At 52.5% G+C, this 18,239-nt stretch overlaps 6 protein-coding genes across 6 annotated transcripts; 1 reads left to right on the top strand and 5 right to left on the bottom strand.

Moving 5' to 3' along the window:
* Positions 1–24: 24 nt before the first annotated feature.
* On the bottom strand, positions 25–3,020 carry B0T23DRAFT_394912 (uncharacterized protein; the record flags this gene model as incomplete). Its single annotated transcript, XM_062838156.1, has 4 exons — positions 25–1,682; positions 1,746–1,922; positions 2,037–2,730; positions 3,006–3,020. The coding sequence occupies 4 exons, from the start codon at positions 3,018–3,020 to the stop codon at positions 25–27; spliced, it is 2,544 nt and encodes an 847-aa protein (XP_062694263.1).
* A 1,357-nt stretch (positions 3,021–4,377) lies between these two features.
* On the bottom strand, positions 4,378–5,389 carry B0T23DRAFT_427791 (concanavalin A-like lectin/glucanase domain-containing protein; the record flags this gene model as incomplete). The annotated part of the gene is made up of 3 exons (XM_062840093.1): positions 4,378–4,427; positions 4,510–4,562; positions 4,677–5,389. The coding sequence occupies 3 exons, from the start codon at positions 5,387–5,389 to the stop codon at positions 4,378–4,380; spliced, it is 816 nt and encodes a 271-aa protein (XP_062694262.1).
* Positions 5,390–5,980: 591 nt separating this feature from the next.
* B0T23DRAFT_411790 (uncharacterized protein) lies at positions 5,981–9,598 on the top strand. Its single transcript, XM_062839452.1, has one exon. It carries the CDS (start codon positions 6,159–6,161, stop codon positions 9,456–9,458), a length of 3,300 nt encoding a protein of 1,099 aa, XP_062694261.1. The 5' UTR covers positions 5,981–6,158; the 3' UTR covers positions 9,459–9,598.
* A 334-nt stretch (positions 9,599–9,932) lies between these two features.
* On the bottom strand, positions 9,933–12,242 carry B0T23DRAFT_411789 (uncharacterized protein; the record flags this gene model as incomplete). Its single annotated transcript, XM_062839451.1, has 1 exon — positions 9,933–12,242. The coding sequence occupies one exon, from the start codon at positions 12,240–12,242 to the stop codon at positions 9,933–9,935; it is 2,310 nt and encodes a 769-aa protein (XP_062694260.1).
* A 1,727-nt stretch (positions 12,243–13,969) lies between these two features.
* B0T23DRAFT_119038 (uncharacterized protein) lies at positions 13,970–14,942 on the bottom strand. The gene has a single exon (XM_062832003.1). It carries the CDS (start codon positions 14,633–14,635, stop codon positions 14,450–14,452), a length of 186 nt encoding a protein of 61 aa, XP_062694259.1. The 5' UTR covers positions 14,636–14,942; the 3' UTR covers positions 13,970–14,449.
* Positions 14,827–17,671, bottom strand: B0T23DRAFT_118980 (kinase-like protein). The gene is made up of 6 exons (XM_062832002.1): positions 16,552–17,671; positions 16,413–16,494; positions 16,005–16,352; positions 15,478–15,937; positions 15,323–15,410; positions 14,827–15,267 (listed from the first exon to the last, which is right to left on the bottom strand). Exons 1-6 carry the CDS (start codon positions 17,521–17,523, stop codon positions 15,019–15,021), a joined length of 2,199 nt encoding a protein of 732 aa, XP_062694258.1. The 5' UTR covers positions 17,524–17,671; the 3' UTR covers positions 14,827–15,018.
* Between the last annotated feature and the right edge of the window lie 568 nt (positions 17,672–18,239).

Raw genomic sequence — 18,239 nt, 5'->3', positions numbered from 1 at the left:
TGAACCGCCACATTATCACCAGTGTTACCGTGTTGAGAAGCTTGCCGACGCTCCAAGGAAGTCCTGGTCATGCCCCTGGTCATGCTGGTAAGTCTCCTTCTGCTTCTGCTTCTTCTTCATCTCAGCGCGGATTCGTTCTTTCTGCGCCTTCAAATGCGCCATTTCAACATCATCCAGCAAGAACTTTTGCTCATCGATATCCCTTCCACGTCCTGACGCGGATGACCCACCTTGCGGGTGGAAAGGGTCTCGTTGATATTCGTCACCCGGCAATTCGTGCTCAACAATATAGTATGTAGAATGGTAGTAGCCATCTTTGGTTGGTGGCAGCTCAGCATGCGCCCTTGGCTCCTCCAGCTTACGGATCGCGCCGCTTTCCATTGCAGCGTACTCCTCTGTCGATGCGTATGGTGGTAAAGGACCGTTGTTACTGGCGCTCGGGAGATCAATATCCTCCCATGGATGCCTCCTTTCGATGGGAGATGCAGGCTCGCCTTGTAATTCAACTCCTCTAAGTGGTCTCTCAATCATGGACTCGTCGGGAGGCACTGTAGGCGAAGTCACAGCTGGTGTGGGCGTTACTCGGTTGGGTCCATATGAGACGATTAACGGGGGTTGTGGTCGTTGGGTTTGTGAGGTCGTTGGGTTTGGTCGTGGGAGCGTAGTGGGAACTGAAGGAAGAGGAAGATGTGGCGTTGGAGTTGGAGCTTCGGTTGGAGGAGGGATGGTGTACTGTTCGTAGTTGTAGTAATCGGGGTAATAGCCACCGAGAGGTGCTGCGGAGGCCGCAGATAACTGGGGCATTAAAGGCATAGGGGGTACTCCAAGCCGGCTGTCAAGGGAAATCGAGTCGGCAGCAGCGCGTTCGTTAAGTTCTCCCCTGGAACTTGCCCGCGGCGTTAGCGTGGGAGTGACAGGGTTCGGCCCGTATGACGTAGGAATTGGCTGGACAGTCTTTGCGCGGGCAGCTTCGAGTTCTCGTCCGGTGATGCTCAAATTCTCCGTCACTCCAACCCCGCCTCCGAGCCCTGCTCTTTCCGTACTTCTCTCCCACGCAGCTCCTGTCGCAGCATCGTGACCCCAAGGTCCTTGATTGTATGACCATGAAGGCGAATGTGGCATCACAGGAGAATGGCCGTATATGTCGCTGGAATTGTTTGACCGTACATCATCATAGCCTGTTGATCCAGGATATCCGTCAAAGACTGGCTGAACTGTATCGTATAGGTGACCATCCGACGATGTTTTTGACGACGAAAATCCCCCAAACAACTTTTTCTCGGGACCCTTCCTTCCCTGTCTATACTCGTTCGCGACGATGGCGTTGGCCAGCTCGGCCTGCTGCTGTTTCTTCCGGCGCCTAAAGTATAAGAAGGCGGCCATGGCACCCACACTGAAGCAAGCAAGTGCGATTCCAACGCCCAGGGCGATTCTAGCACCGAGGGCAAAGTGGTCGTCGGGATGTGGCGGAGGGCCTGGGATTGCGGTAGAGGAAACGTCAATTGCGATGACGGTCGCGCTGGGGCCGATGGTGGCCGGAAGACGATGGTCGGGATCGCGGTCCTTGGTCAAGATGAAGAACTTGGAACTTTCGACTCTGCAATCGCCCGAACCGGCTTGAAGTTCGAGCCAGCAGGGATATGTCGAAGAAAAATTCAACGGAAAGGGCGTGGTTCCATTACCTGGGGTCGCATGATCAACCGCGAATTCTGTGATAGGGAAAGGTCAGTCTGTCAGCAACGCACATTCCGTCCGCTGCGATCGCAATGACGCCATGAGCCTCTTCCTCATTGAGGTAGCTTCGTTAGAGGGGAGAGCGATTCGAGCCGAAAGTTTGGGCAAAGATCTGTGACCCAAAGGGCTGGGTACCTTGAGGGGCACCGGGGGTCTTGCAAGGTTTAGTGTAGCGGGAGCCGAGAGTGCTGTCGGGAGATTGTAAGATGGGGAAAATGGGGGGGAGAGGGGAGGGGGGCTTGCATGTGGGCGGGAGCGGTGACATTGTTGAAGCGAGGGGAAACACTGAACTGAACACTCACTCTTTTCCTTGTCGGTTGAAGTGCCACACCAACAGGAAAGACTCGGCTTGTCAAAGGTTGAAGTATAGGTGACGTTGATGGTGTCGAGAGAGAAGACTCGCAGGTTCTCCGTGGGGAATACAAAGTCGGCTCCACATTGTGCAGTTGCGGTGCCCGCAGACAGAAATGAGGGAATGATGAGCAGCGCGAGCAACACCCAGACTGGGAATCCCAGAGATTGCCTCGATCTCGATGGCGTCGTTGTTTCCAGCGTCCTTGCACTCCAGTTCCAGGTCGCCGGTGTCTGTCGAAATGATGCCGCCGTCGTCATCACCGTGGCCAAGCGAACAAAGCGAATCTCTCGTGCTACGAACTCATTGATGTTTGCTGATGGGATCGCGGATCGTTGGATGTTGAGGGGTGAAGTAGTAACGGTAAAAGCGCATGAACAGACGGCCGAGAGCGAGTGACTAAAGGTTGTATGAACGAATGACGGGATCGACAAACTGAACTGATGGTTGAAAGTAGAGTTGAAGTTGGTTAAGGTGAGATTGACAGAGCCAGGCAAAGACTGGATGTGGGAGTTCCTTCCTAGGTCTTCGGTCGCATTGAGACCGAACTGAAGTGGGCTAAATGACAGGGGATTTCCTAGCGCAGATTGGCGCCAAAGACGGGAGGCAGGAGCGATCAGCAAAGATACAGAGTCCCCTCGGCCCTGTCAGCGTACCAGAGGGGTAAAGACTATGTCTAGGTACCTGGAGGTATCTCTTGAGACACTGGACGGGAAGTGATGGATGACTTCAAACTTCCACTTCAGTCCTGCCCCCAAGACCCAAAAACAACTCTCCTTGTCTCTTTCACTGCACACAGCTCAGATGCAAGCCAAGCACCCTGCCACACTTTGATGGACTTGTTGGCTCCTAAATTGGACTTTGGTTCGACAAACTAGAGAATCATCAATGCATGCGCCCCTGAAACCATTCAGCTCACAGCCTCAATCATCATCGTGGTCTGCAAGACAATTCTGACAGTGTGACAACTAAACCATGAGCAGGTCAATCAATCAATCCCTTTCTAACACCCTTCAATTTTCAGCCTCTTCTTTCTTTATTCGACCTCCTTCTTGTCTCTAAGTATTGCCTTTGGGTATCTGAGGATCTATATACCGAACCATCCGGTCCAGGCTCTAAACCCCACCAGGCTCTGGTACAAGATCGGTCATATTTCTCGATGGCCTGGCGAACCCAGGTTGATTGGTTAACGCCTTGCTACTTGAAAGAAGATTACAGTGACGTTACAAAGGGAGGTCGCGCAAAGAATCCCATTCGGGCAAGACTAAACCATGGGGCACATTACCGTATCTTTACAATTCCATTGTATTTGGTCGACATTGTCGTTTTCTCCAGACTTCCGGAGCAATCAGATTCAACACCTATACCACCAGCGCAGTGTCGTCGAGAGGTCCTATCGACATACAACGAACGGTGTGGTAAACGTTGGAGAGCGGAACTAGCGTCTTCTCCGCGTCTATAGAGGTCGTTGATTGGAAGCCTTCATGGCTGAAGGTTAAATCCTTCATTTCTTAGTGTCTTGCTTGGGGGCTAGAAAGGAGTCAAGAGCTCAATGGGAAACGGGAAACGGGAAACAAGTGATTTTCTTTCGCTCCCGTACCCAGCACAGAGGGTGCGATCAACATGCCGGAAGACTCCAAGCCTGTCCGGGAACCCAACTTCCCCAAATATTTGGTGCAAATAGTTATGGTTCGAAGACGACGTTCAAGTCCTCCTTGAGAGATTCTGGAACTTGATGATACAGATGACGGGGCAGCAGTATGTATGCACGTCAGATCTCCGCTCCGGCAGTTGTTGTGTAGGTTTCTGCCGCGCTTATGTGCTCTTCTTCGAGTGACAACAGCATATCCAGATGGCGTAGGTACTCAGCCCTACAGCCGTTGAGGCGACACCTGCATCATCATCTGGCTCCCTCTCATCTGCGCAACCGACACCACACGTACTTCGTCGAACGAGTACCCAAACCATGTTTTCTTTCCCGCACCTTTGCTCAGGGGATTTGGAGATCAAACATCTTTTCGGGAGAGACTTCGTTATCCAAACGAGTGCAAACTATTGCGACATTACACTAGTTTAGCGGCGGGTTTGGGCATCCGAATGACAGCGGTCCACACGATGGACAGGCATGCCAGGGTGAAAACCTCCGCTGATGAACAAGTCTTTTCCTTTTTCAGTTAGGTTATTCATCTACCAAAAGCCATCGTTTTCATCTCGGACTAAATACCAGGATATCTGCGTGCCTCGGATCTTGGACATCTCTTCGCTGAAGGGGCAACTCCTCTTCTCACGGCTCAGTCACCATAGCTCCAGACCTCAAGATTTCGGACTTGATACAAAGTGTCTGTATCACTGTCAGCAAATGGACCGGCTGAGACGATCAGGTTCGTCCAACACCAACACGAAGAGACCTATAGTTGACTTACCCGCTTCAGGACCAGGCGAACCCGACGACCCTTCCATCTGGAGATTGATAATCCTGCAATATTACCCTTCCAGTCAGCAACCGACAACGCGAAAATCCTGACCTCGACAACGAGAAAAAGAAAAAAAAGGGGGGGGGACTCACAAATAAAGTGGCTGCCCAACATACCCCTTCCCCCACTGCGTTACCACCAGCTGCCCATCCATCCAAAACCTCACCTCCACATCCTTTCCACCATTCCTTCCATCCCTCCTAATCTCACACACAACCCTATGCCACTCCTTCTCACTCCCATTCGGGCCATAAACCACATCCCGAGCCATGACCTGACTGCTAGTATTGAACGTGTTAAAGCTGATCTTGCCGCTCCCCTTCCACTCCGCCATATCAATCTCGGGCGGCCACCCATTGACGGCCGTCAACCAAAACGCAGGCCAGGTCCCCTTCGCAACGGGGGCGCGGAACTCGGCTGAGAAATCGTAGCCTGACACTGCACCAGCACCAGAAGAGGAAGAAGAAGTGATGGTGAAGTGCTGCTTGGCGTGGATGGCGCCGGATAGGTACTTGATGGGGATCTGTTTGCCGCCGTGGGTAGCGGGTTTTTGGCCGGTGACGCGGTGGGCGGTTAGAGTGAGGGTGCTTGAGGTGCCGTCAGCAGAGGGGGATATGGAGACTTGGGAAGGGGACATGCGCGCGGCGCCATTGTGGTCGGTGCCCCAGGGGTAGTTGAGGGACCAGTAGGTGTTGAAGGTAGTGGTGGAGTTGAAGGATGTGGAGGGGATTAAAAGGGTCTTGGATGAGGCGAGGGCAGATGGGAAGAGGCAGAAGATGGTGATGGTTTGGAGGAGAAGGGTGAGGGGGTGTTGGAAGGACCTCCTCATGTTGGCGGGTTTCTTGGCGAGACTCGGTGTTCCTGAAGGGTTGAGCGAGTTGGTAAGGACTCATCCAGTTCGGCTGAATTCTGTTGCGATTACTCCCTCTTTTAACTTGACAACCAGGACTTCCTCCGACACTCACAATGCTGTTGAGGGTGGTACTATAAAAACCCATCGATTATAGGATGGAACATCACACGGATGATTTATACCTACCTATATTCCACCATTCATATACATTACCGTGATCAGCGTTGCAGCTATCTCGGCCTCACACTAAACTCACAACCACGCGAGGGTATGCGTCGGACACATACAAATAAAAGGGGAATAACTGGCAGAAAGCGTACTATATAAGTGATAGTTAATGAACTGTGTATACCTTCTCGTCACATCCTGTATTCCAACCCCTTTCTTGCTTTAACAGCGAACCCTAACCCTGCTGATTGAGGCCGCTCACCTACCTACCCTGAACTTCCACCTCTCCCGCTCGAGCCCTGGCGTACTGGACCACTCCCCTGTAGATTCCCCGCGGTGGCGCTGAACTATAAGCAGTGCAGTGACTCCATCGGGCAGGCAAAAAAAGTTGCCCAGATTCGCGACATCCATCAACTTTCAGTTTTAAACACCAAAAAAAGTTCCCGCGACGCCGAGTGACTCCTCAACGCGCCGGGTAACACAACTTGTTTCCATTATACATTTCCCATTCGACGAGACCCTCTCGACATGCCCAGGTCAGAGGAAATGACTGTATAAAAAAAAAACTTATTCGTCCATGCATTACAAGAAGCTAGCAGTCGCTGCCGCATCAAAGAGGATAAGAACCGTGCTGCCGACTCGAATCTTTACCACCACATCCTCGCTCCTATCGCTTAGACGTTGTCTTTCCACAAGAGATTTTACAGGATCTCCAGAATCGTCGGTAGATCCCTCGGTGTTCACTAGCTCAAGAATACGTCGGGTGCCAGACTCTGTCTCGAATCCTAGAACCACTCCGTCCCGGAATCTTCGCCCAGCGAAGCCCACTACTCGCCTCGCCGTCAAGCCTCCGAACAAAGATCGGCCTTCCAAGTTCAAGATCCCAGACTCGGTCTCGAAGACAGTCGCTAGAGAACTTCTTCGTAACAGATACCTCTTCTCCGAATACAATCTCTTCTCGCCGCAACGAGGCTTTCAAAAGTGGAAGAATCACGGCCTTCTGAAGCACACCAAGATCCCCGAGGACTTCTTTAGCGGCCGCATCCCTATCAAGCTCTACCCTTATCAGGTTGACGGACCTCGTTTTATCCTTGCTTCTCCTGCTCCAGAACAGAAGAAAGCTCTTCCACCGCCTGCAAAACCCGAGTTCGGCGCCATGCGCAGCCACGTCCAGATCGTCGCCGCCCCGACGGCCGACACCCCAGGCGCATGCCTCCTCGTCCACTATGACAATCGCCGTTACGTTTTCGGCCACCTCTCCGAAGGCACGCAGCGCCTCTTCACCGAAAACAAAATTCCTGCCGCAAAGCTATCGCACATCTTCCTGTCAGGCAAGACGGACTGGGCAACAACGGGCGGCCTACTGGGCATGATTTTGACCGTTGCCGATGTTATCATAAGCGCAAAGACTGCAGTTGAGGAAGAGAACAAGCTGCGTCGTCAAAAGAACAAGCCAGAAATCACCCATGGCGGTCCTCAGCGTATCGAGATTCACGGCTCCAAGAACCTTGAGCACATGCTGGCTGCTGCCAGACGGTTCGTGTTCCGCAAGGGCTTCCCACTCGATGCTCATGAGCTCCGCGCCGATCCCAGGGCCGCAAACCCCGAGAACAGCAAGCCTGACTACGAGGATGAAAACCTCAAGGTCTGGAAGATCCCTCTTGTTGCCACAGGCATGGAGAGCCGGTCGCGTAGCAGCAGTACCGGCTCGCAGAACCCGCGGAAGCGGAAGCTGAACTCTTCGGAGGAGCCCGAGGTCATGGACACTCTGGTAGAGGGAGAGGACGGAGAGGTTGTGGAAGATTTGCCGGCAGGAGTGGAGGATGACGAGAAGACCCACCTTCTCATGCAGACGATTATCAAGCACATGTTCGACTCAGACTGGAAGGCCGACACTCTTGTAGAACAGCCTCTACACAAGGTCAAGCTGCCGGCCAAGATCTTTCTCCGCGACGATGAAGGCAAGATCACAGTTTACAAGGGCCCATTGCCGGGGAGGGACGCGAACGTTCCTGATATCAGGGTACTTGTGAGGGAGCCTTGGCCTGGTGCGCTTGTCCACCGGTTGCCACCCACGGACCCTTGCTTCGATTCCACATGCTACATCGTCAAGAATCATGCTCGTCGAGGCAAGTTCCAGCCTGCGAACGCTCTCAAATACGGGCTACCCAAGTGGACATTCAGCAAGCTGGCAAAGGGCGAGAGCGTGACGGCAGAGGATGGAACTGTTGTTACCCCCGATATGGTTTTGGACCCTCCTATCCCCGGCCACGGTTTTGCTCTAGTTGATGTCCGCTACGAGTATCTCCTCGATAGCCTCCTCAAGAGGCCCGAGTGGGAGAACAAGGAGATCATGGAGCATATCGATGCCTTCTACTGGATCCTTAGCCCAGAGGTCAAGGATGATTCCCGCCTGAAGGATTTCATGGCCAAGCACAGCTCCTTCAAACACGTTGTTCTCGGTGAGGGAATGAACCCCAACACCATCTCATTCGGCGGCGCGTCTGGGAAGGCTATCATGATGCATCGGATGGATCCCGACCGCTTCTCCATTCCCAACCACAACAACCAGGAAGAAGCCTTACCAGCGGGCTTGGCATCTGTTGCTCAGCTAGGCAAGCCCGGCGAAAGACTACTCCTTTCGCCTTCGGTCGAATTTCAGCGCCAGTTCGCCAACGCTGTCATGGACACCATCAAGCCGATCAAGGAGCTCACTTCCACCCACGCCAAAGCCTTCAACCTGGCGCTCGAAGCGCAAACGAAGGTATCCGACCCTGCTTTCGCCGCCCGCGTCGCCGAGTCCGAGCAAGACATTCCCAACCGGGACGCCGAAATCGTCACTCTCGGCACCGGGTCCGCTCTTCCCTCCAAGTACCGCAACGTCTCAGCCACGCTCATCCGCGTCCCCGGCTACGGCAGCTATCTGTTCGACTGCGGCGAGAACACCCTCGGCCAGCTCCGGCGCGTGTACGGCTACGCTGAAACCGACGTCATCCTCCGCGACCTGCGCGCCATCTACATCTCTCACTTGCACGCCGACCACCACCTCGGCGTTCCCTCCGTTCTCGCCCGCCGCGCCGCCGCCAACGCCGCTCTCCCCGCCGACGAGGCCCCCAAACCGCTCACCATCATCTCCACAACCAAGTACATCGGCTTCCTGCACGAGTACAAAGACGTCGAGCCTCTCGACTGGGCCAACATCAAGTTTCTCACCCTCATCGGGACAGGCCGCAAACCCACCGATGACCCGTCCGGTCCTCCCTCGGCCGACTTGGGACCAGGAAACAACCATTTCAACATGCTCCCGGGCACCCTCTGTGCTTTACAACCCGCCAGCTTCCGCACCGCGGCAACCCTAGAAGCCCAAACCGGCCTCGCCTCCATCGACGCCTGTTTCGTGGACCACTGTCTCGGCGCCACGGCCGCCGTATTCACCTGGCCGTCCGGTCTCAAAATCTCCTTTTCCGGTGACTGTCGGCCGTCGGACTGTTTCGCGCAGATCGGCAAAGGGTCGCACTTGTTGATTCACGAGTGCACGTTCGATGATGAGCTGATTGGCGAAGCAAAAGCCAAGAAACACTCGACTGCGAGCGAGGCGTTGGATGTAGGCCGCAAAATGGGGGCGAGGAGGGTCTTGTTGACGCATTTCAGTCAGCGGTATCCGAAGATGCAGGCGCCTGTTTTGGACGAGTTGGAGGGCCAAGAGCAGAGTGTTAGTGGTGAGAAAAAGGATCGGACGGTGGTTTTGTATGCGTTTGATTACATGAAGATCAAGTTGGGCGAGTTTAAGATGGCGGAGAGGTTCTTGCCGGCGCTGAGGGAGTTGTATGGCGAGTTGGAGAATGAGGAGGAGGATGGTGGTGAGGCAAAGGAGTGATCTGTATGTGACATGTGATGTCGAGGTTGGTCATGGTTTCTTTGGCATGGTTGGGCATCTTATAGGTATATAGAAGGTTGCATGGTCATAGATAGAGTGGTGAAGATGTACGACGATAATATACCCCGGGTTTCTGGATACAGAGATATGGTACCTTGAATATGAATATGAAGGATTGAATGTCAAACGAACGAATCCATCTACCTTGGATAAATATGAGGCTGTTAACGTCAGGTTGAAACTATCACATACTGTAGCACCGAATAATTTATGAGGTTCTGAACTCTTACCCTTCGTAAGCAAATAAAACATTGAAAATATCTATCTACCCAAAAGTCCCTTCATTAAATCCATGTCTGCACATAGGAGACAGAAGAAAAGAGAAACAGATGAAAATCCTCACCGCTGGCGCCGATCATCCTCCTTGTCCCTCTTAGTCCCAGAACTAGACGTACCCCTTCCCCCTTACTATTATTATTCTTCTAATCTTTCCCAACCACTTCCGCGTTTCTTTCTTGCCAGATGCAGATGATCTTTGATACTCAAAAGTTTCAGAGCAATTCGGGTTGGCTCCTCATCATCCTTGTCTCGTTCTCTTCTGTGGCTATGATGCCCTCTGCGAGAAGATGTGGATGAGGAAGAGTTGCCGCCGTGACGATAACGCTCGCGGTCAACGAGCTGGCGGTCACGATCACGATCACGATCACCACCATTGGCGGCCCAGTCTCTAGTATCTGTAACCGAGCGCAAATGCTGTGCAGAAGAGGAAGAATGTGAGTCGTGAGCCTGACTCACCAGACTCTCTCCCTCATGTCTGTACCTCTCACGCTCCTCGCGATAGCGCTCCCTCTCGCTCTGAGTCTGGGCTTCCCTTTCTTCTCTTTGAGATTTACTTGGACCTCCGAAATTCAAAGCCTCAGGCACAGCACTTAGATGACTCCATGTCGTGACGGACGTGATTCCGTTGTCATCGTCGTCATCGCCGTTGCTGAAGTTGGTTACTCTCCGATCAGTGCCAGTGCGGATAGTGGTAAAACTATTGCAAGTAAGCGTGGTAGCGTCGTCAAACTCGCTCTCCGAGTTCGAGTAGGAATCCCATTCTTCCGAGGGGTAGTCACGGGTTCGGACGAGAGCGGTGCTTGTGCCTGGGACTGTGACTGTGCCTTGGACGGCGATTGGAGCGGCAGTGATCTCGTAGTCGTGGGAACCATATTTAATGTAATGACGAAATAGTCGGCTGGGTGTGGGTGCCGGTGAGACTTGGCTGTTGGTTAGGTTGTAGAAGGAGAGGGGGACGGTGTGTTTGGAGGAGTAGGATTCTCGGATTCTGGTTCGGGATAAAGACGAAGAAGGCTTCTTCTCCTCGTCAAGAGGGTCTTCACCCTTACAGAAACACTCCCACTCCTTCTTTACAGCCTTTTCCTCTTTCATCATCCTTATAGTTGGACTCGGCGTCAAATTCATGTCATGAGGATGGTACGGATCGGTCCCGACATCCGTATACAACCACTTGTCGCGCCCTTGAGGTGCGCCTTTCCACCTCAGATATTTCCGAATGGTAAACAGCGTCAAGGCCAGCTTCTTCGCCTTTTCCTTGACCACCTTGGCCCTTTCCACACCCAGGTTCTCAATCCACGCGTCAACCAGTGGATATAACTTTGGAAGTCCCCCATTCTCTTCCGCCACATCCCTTTCGTTCTTGCATGGCGCTCTCGAAATCATGTTCGCCAACAACGCCACCAACACCTCCTCCCCGCTGCCCGCCACAACTGACAAATTGCAAGCAACGCAATATTCCCTGGTATTCCCCTCCCCGGAAAGCTTCCGCTTGGAGGGTATATCATCCCCAAAGTACTTTTCAAACTTCCCCTTCTTTTCCGAGTCCGGGAACCACAAAGCCCCAATACCCGACATGCGCTCCACAAAGTCCCTGGCTTCCCTGATCGCCTGCTCCTTGTTCACTCCGAACTTCTTGAACGGATTCTCATCATCCTCTTTCTCTTCCCTCTCCCTTCGGATCCGCTCCCGTTCCCGATCCATCCCCTCCTTCCCCCTCAACTTTTCATAATCCTCCTCCAACAAAAACGCCCTAATCCGATCCACCCTCTGACTCACTTCCATCTGCAACCAAAACCAACACCAACCCAACAGATAATGATTCAGCTGATTATGTCCCCCCAGCTCACAATACGGCCGCTCGTTATCCATCTTCCTCATAATCCACGGCGGGATATCTCTGGAAAACAACACCATAAAGTCCTCGTGGATCGTGCTCAGGCTCTCCATCGTCAAGAACGGGTGCTCGAAGACCGGGTGTCGACGGGGGTTTCGGTCATCATCCAAAAACCAGGCTTGGGCGCGCAGCCAGTCCGACGCGGGGCAGACAGTGGGAGAGATGGGCGGGGGGTATTGCAGGAGGTCGGCGAGGACGAGGAGAGGGGTCCCCCCGAGGCGGAGGAGAAGGTTAGGCAGGGGCCGGTTGGGATTGTAACGGATTAGGTGGGGATATCTTGAGGGGTCGTAGAGGTACTGAAGGTGGGACGCGACGTGAAGGTTCTGGTCTTTGTCGAAGAATACAGTGAAGTTAAGGGGGTTGGAGTGACAGGTTTCGCCTCGGAGGCAGTGGGGCGGGTCAGGGTCTGGGAAATGGTCGTGGTCTGTTTGACGTCGGTCTCTGTCGCTTTCTCTGTCATCCTCATGATCTCTTGTTGAGTTTGATCGAGAAGAGTGAGAGGTCCATGCCGAGGAAGAATCCTTGCGGTCGGGGCCTTTGTGACGGGGCATCTTGGTGATGTTGGGTTAAAGTCTTTCCAGCTTCCGGAAGTGGATGGTCAATGGGTTATTGAAAGTGAATAGCTGACGATGAAGTTCAACACATGCTTGAGAAGACTGGAGTGTCTCAACGTGCTCTGTAGAATGAAGAGCTCTCTCGAGTATTTATCCCAGCATGATCGAGTTGATTCTCGACAGTGCTGGGATACGGTCAATCTCTCATTGTCAAATTCATTGAAGTTGTTCGTATATCAGCCCTCCTGCGGCAGATTTCCTTTGAGACCCTTCTTACCCGTCGACATGATGTCGGTGGTAAACGGAACAAAGAAACTTATTATCCTACTCGACAACGCATTGTCAGCTTCGCCCGCCTATCATTCTGTAATGCCAGAGAGAAAGTCTCCCTAGACCTGCAACGGGCGGAAGTCGAAGGTACTGAGGGAGCGCAGGTCAATATGTCCATTGTAGTCTGTTAACCGAACAGCGTATCTCTTCGATGACGTTAACTAGACAACGGGAAGCAGCGCGTTGAAGTTGAGAAAACGGGGAACTGTGTGTCTACCAATATTGATATGGACAAACAAAGATGTACCTTCGATTTGATGTTGCCATTGGTCAACAGTCCAGGAACTGTAAGGTAAATGGAATCCAAGTTGGATATGCAAGAGCTAGAAGTCCAGGGAACTCACCAGGCTCTGTGGACTGGTTCGTAAGTCAGGAGGGTAGGGAAACCATGGACACTCAACCAAACCTACACCAAGCGATCACGAAAAGACACTCACTTACCCGTCAATCAGCCCACCACGCTTTCGTCTAATCTCGCCCACCGAGTAAATCTTTTTAATTCTAACATCTGTCCTGATACCCTAGACCTAAAACTCGGTTTCTCGAGGATCACTCCCACAGCATCTAGTTGGAACAACGAGTAATCAGCCGCCGCCATATCAGCAAGTTCATGCTGAACGCCTCTCCCAGCAACCTAAACCCAGCCGCAGAAATTACGAATCTTCCATCCGATCCACGGCACATAGCTTTCATGGGATCGCGAGAGCAAATGCGGTTGAGGTTTGACAACCCAGCCAATGTCGGTCCGCAGCCCAGAAGCGCTGAATCACATCAATACCATCTTATTTCCTGCATTTCAGATAGATCGCTACTTTCACTTCTCATTTCTTCCTATCCTATTCCCAAGCTATTCGTATAGCAATGTCGGGATCAGCTGCGTTTTTACACAAAAATTACAAAAAGTTGGACAATAGCTCGTCTATATATCAAGGGCGATCAGCTCTCAATGATGGCGTTTTGTTTGATACTGCACGAATGGACTTGAACCATGTCCTTCCTTCGTGCTTCTTTCCTTCCGTTTCATCCTTACCAGATGGAATGCATACCCCCTTTTTTTCACTTTCCAGTTGCATAGAAGGGTGGAATTGCCAGGGTGGTCTTTGTCGAGTCGTGGATCTTCAACTGGATCAACTCTTTATGGTTAAATTTAATGTTTTCTCCCCCATGGAGAATGCATCAAACCCCAAGACCTCATCCCCACGCTTGTCCGATACACCGGTACGCTTTCTCCCCGTAGCTTTTCCAATCGTCGTGCACTTCTTCGCTTTGCCTGTCGTGTCCAAGTTCTACAGATATCCTTCCCCACGAACCCAACGGTAAAGGAACTCACTTCACTGATATGTTAAAGAACCGGTCATGTTCCTCCTTATCCCCATCCTTTTATAATAAACTCCAGCGTGTGCCTGACTTCCATCTCATACCTTTTGAACCAAACTTGGTGTGTTCAAAACGAAAAAAAAATCGTTCCCGCCTGCAAAATGAATTGCCGGTAATTTGGTAGAACGGTGTATAACCGTCGGCTCACGAGGACGTGCGCGGTTAATCTCGACAGGAGTACAGCCCAATCTTACCACAATCTGCCTCACTCACGTCGGACACCTAGCCTTCGAGGAACACCAGATGGGAGATGGCCCTTGACCACTAACGGAAGTATAACTGGGAATCGGAACACAAAGAAATCCGGACGGAAAAGCTAGGTCCATAAGCCAACGAGTCAAAACCCTCAACCATCCATTCAACTATCCTCCTTCCGGAATCCGCTCATCAGTGTCATGATAATGAAAAAGATCTAATCCATATAAGGCTGCAAATGACTGTGACTGTGCCTCGTCCATAAGCAGCGGATTGGTGGTAGTGAGAGTGGTGAATTTTTTTTAAAAATAATTCTGGAGGACAGCACCGTCTTGGTAGCCCAACAACAACTTTGGAATGGTGCCATCCACGACAAAATGGGACAACGCTTGGTGCAATTTGCAGTTTCGCTTCATGCTTGAAGAGAGGGCCAGAAGCCAGCGGGGTGGCAGGTCATCGACTTGACGCATTCGTTCCAAGATGAACATAATGACCCAGTTGCAATATTTCTAGTCTTGCTCCGCCACTCGCAATACTCCCTGGCGAGGTCTTCCAAGGTCGGGACGTCTGCGCAGCATGGCTTTGCTGTTGAGCCGGCCGCGTTAGGGGAGATTGAGCCAGGGGCACGACTTAACCCACTCTCCTCGCGCTTAGAATTTAGGTGACACTGTACATGTCTCTTGGACCCAGTGTCACTTCTTGGGAGGCTGGAATCGGGAGAAATGCATCGGCCACCGCTCTGCTCCGTATCGCCATCAACCTCTCATTCCCAAAGTATTTTCTCTCGAGCGCCATCTCAGGCTTGGAATTCTGAAATTCCCGCAAGAACTCACGCTTGCCCCTCGTCGATAAGTCGAGGAGGACTCCAGCGTCATGCTGCGTGCATGGCCGGTAGCATAGTTCTTCGCGCTTCCACCTCCCGGCGTTGTCTTTCTGCTTCCTTTTCGAGCCTGATTCGGGTGGCTTCGGTACCGTCGTCTGGTGGGAGGTGCTCTCTGAACCATTCGTGCTCAAGGGCTTGCCTGGCGGTAATACGCTTATTGGGGTCATACATAAAGATCTTCTTTAGAAGATCCAGGAACAGAGCAAGAAAGCGACTATTTCTAGCAGGGATAATCTCCTGTGCATTGTGTCAGTGGAGCGTCAAACTTGAAAAAGAATCCAGTAATACTGACATCGAGAGGTTTCATGCCCTTCACGAATCTCTTGGACGCACGGGTGGTATCGGGAGCAGGGTAGTCCAGTTTTGAGCGCTTGAAAAACCTATACGAGTTCGATAGCCGCGATTAGCCCGGTGAAACTTCTCAGAAGAATAAGGGGAGGCACATACTTCGCGGCCGGGTTGCCACCATTCCTGGTCATCCTGTTGACTTGCTGGACAAGCGAAGGGTCAATTTTATGGTTGACTACCGCCTCCATCATTGCCAGATGCTCCAGGTTATCGTGCGTCTGGAACAAAGCGTCGCCTGTGTAAAACTCGACCAGAATGCAGCCAATGCTCCATATGTCGCAGGGAAAGGACCACCCCAGTCCAAGTATGATTTCGGGCGCCCGATAATGTCGAGTGCTTACGACAGATGAATGATACTCGTCTTGAAAGGTGGCGGACCCAAAATCGATGAGCCTGATTTCTGTGTCTAGAAGAACCTTTCTATGCACGGCCCTGCGATTGGTGAGCGTGGAAGATGACGGAATGGTGCGGGAGTATGTAAACGTCTGATACTCTTGATTGCAGAGCAAGATGTTCTCGGGTTTGAGATCGGTATGAATCAGGTTAAGGTCGTGCAAGACTATCTTCTCGTTAGTACCCTCTCCAGTAATACAAAGAAGACGAAAAAAAAAAAAAAAAATGCTTACAAGCCACGCTAGTGAACAGCTGACGAGCAAAGGCCAGGATCTGACTGTTGGGAAAGGGCACGAAATTGTTGTCCTTCAGGAAGTCAAACACGCTCTGCCCAAGCAAATCCATGACGATGCAGATGTGGCCACGGAAATCGAAGCAATCCCGGAGATGGATGCAACGGTTCCTATTCTCCTCGTCGTTCGCCTTCAAAGTTGCCAGTACACGAAGTTCTATTTTACTGGCGTCCCTGTACTTCTGCACAGACCGAATGATCTTGATCGCGACAAGCTTGTTGCGCTTCTTGTCTTTGGCCTGCACGACTTTACCGAAAGTGCCTTGGCCAAGCAATTTGAGTATCTCGTCTGCAACAATCGTTAGTTTGTCAATTACCCTCGGCAGGTGACCACAGTCGCTCGACTTACATCTCTCCGTAAGATCATTTCCGGGAATCACAATCATGTGACCATCATCATCATCAACTCTGGCGTTTTGATTCGGCGAAGTCTGCAAAAGTAAGTCAGAAAATGACTACAAGTCGACGCTCCATGGTTCCAAACTTACGTCCTGGATGACCTTGACATGTACCTCGCCAGCCTTCTTAGGAGGATAAGGAGGTGGTTTGTACACTGCAAAGGTATCGGCATGAGCGGTTTCTCGACGCTTGGCCTCATTGGCCTGTTGTCGGGTGAGTTTCCTCCGCTTTGTGCCTGGTTGGGCGTAGTCATCGTTGTAACTATGTGACGAGAGGGAGCCGAGCGAAGTCGCCGTCGTGGTGTGCTGGGCCGAGTTTGCGCTGTTGCTAGTAGACGCGGGTGAGTTGAGGGAATTGGAAGCAGACGGCAGCGACCGCTGTGTTTGGTTCTGGGCAGGAACATAGTTGTCGTGGTGGACAGGGTCGTAGTGGCCATTCGGCCTGCGCCTCTTGGCTGTTGGCTGAGTTGGAGCTGACGGGTTGGTGACGATGTGGGCATTGGACAGGGTTTGAGAGGCTACACTCCTGGTGGCCGTACCCTCGGGCTCGGGAGTGTCATCAATCACGATGACTTCCTTAGGCAAGCCGTTTTGATAGAACTCGGCCCAGTTGGTCTCTCCGCGTCTCCTCTTACGAGTTTGCTGTGAGGCGGGCTCGGACCCGTCAGGGTTGGGGGCTGTCGCCATGGCTGTATGATCGGTCCCGGGTTGAAGGGTCAACCGCTGGGGAGGTAGTTGTTGAGACGGGCACGGGTGAGGGGGTGGTAACGTTCGGGTGATGGGCTTGAGGACGACCGAGGAGGCGATCAGAGGTGGCGGCGCGTTGACTGGTGATTGGTGGTCGACGAGCGAGTACTGGGCCGAAGGAGGGTCTGGAAATGGTTGTCGTGTTCCTGTGGGCGACAGAATGCTGGGGAGATTGGGAGTATTCTGGGAATAAAACGAGGAGGCGTTGGCCTGGACGGGATAAGGCTGATGATGATGCTGGTATGCAAACTGCGAATGGTAGCGGTCCGAATAGGCGCGAGGCAGCGTTGCTGTGGCGGTTATGGGCGTCGACATCGTTTTGTGCTTTTAGGGCTGATCGATCGCGATTCCTTCTGCGTGTAGAGAAGGGTTGCCGGCGACCGGGTGGGTTGTGTCTGTACCAGCAGTTGCGGTCGGGGTCCTTGCGCGCGCGACGGGAGACGGACTGACGTGATGGAAGGCGCGGTGGGAGGGTAATGAAGGAGGAAATCGGACAATGGGGTCGAATGGGTCGGGGCAATGCCCTTTAGATGGGGATGGATTGTGGTGGCCCGGGCCGGGATGTTTTCAGTTTTGGAAGGAAGGGGACTGAGAAGGAGGAGGAGGATGATTCAATGCAGATATTCCGGGAGATGGTGGCCAAGCTGAGGGTTCTTCTTCCCGATGGGAGTGGAGGACGGCCTTATTGCTCCCGTCCGCTGTTGAATTGTGCCTGTCGATGTGGGCGCGAGTGGTAGGCGTGGCAGGCGTTGCCTTGTTGAACTGGTGCGGAAGCTAATCAAGTACTGGAAGAAGTGGCAGGCGTGTTGCCTTGGGCAGCTGGAGCGCAAAGGGGAAAAAGCCTGAATCTTTTTTTGCGTCTGGTTGTCGCAGCCTGCCTGTTCGTGAATCCCTCCTGAGTCTTTGGGCAGACCTCGGGGGAAACTGGAAGGATACTCGTAACAAAATGGTTTGTTTAGTTCGCGATTGCAACCCGTCCGTTGGCGAAGGCACATGCAACTACAAAGACGAGTCTGTGGTGATGCGCTGGT

The sequence above is a fragment of the Neurospora hispaniola genome (assembly GCF_033458365.1).
Source record: "Neurospora hispaniola strain FGSC 10403 chromosome Unknown B0T23scaffold_3, whole genome shotgun sequence".
Classification (NCBI taxonomy): Eukaryota; Fungi; Ascomycota; class Sordariomycetes; order Sordariales; family Sordariaceae; genus Neurospora; species Neurospora hispaniola.
The sequence above is the reverse complement of the archived record's forward strand: the minus strand, read 5'-3'. Positions and strand labels throughout refer to the sequence as shown.

Excerpts from the sequence above, each read along its gene's own strand:
- B0T23DRAFT_411790 (XM_062839452.1), top strand. The coding sequence starts at position 6,159 with ATGCATTACAAGAAGCTAGCAGTCGCTGCCGCATCAAAGAGGATAAGA.
- B0T23DRAFT_119038 (XM_062832003.1), bottom strand. The coding sequence starts at position 14,635 with ATGTTCATCTTGGAACGAATGCGTCAAGTCGATGACCTGCCACCCCGC.
- B0T23DRAFT_118980 (XM_062832002.1), bottom strand. The coding sequence starts at position 17,523 with ATGTCGACGCCCATAACCGCCACAGCAACGCTGCCTCGCGCCTATTCG. Across the intron at positions 16,353-16,412 it reads AAATGATCTTACGGAGAGAT|ACGAGATACTCAAATTGCTT; the intron begins GTAAGTCGAGCG and ends CGATTGTTGCAG. Across the intron at positions 15,268-15,322 it reads AGGGCATGAAACCTCTCGAT|GAGATTATCCCTGCTAGAAA; the intron begins GTCAGTATTACT and ends CACAATGCACAG.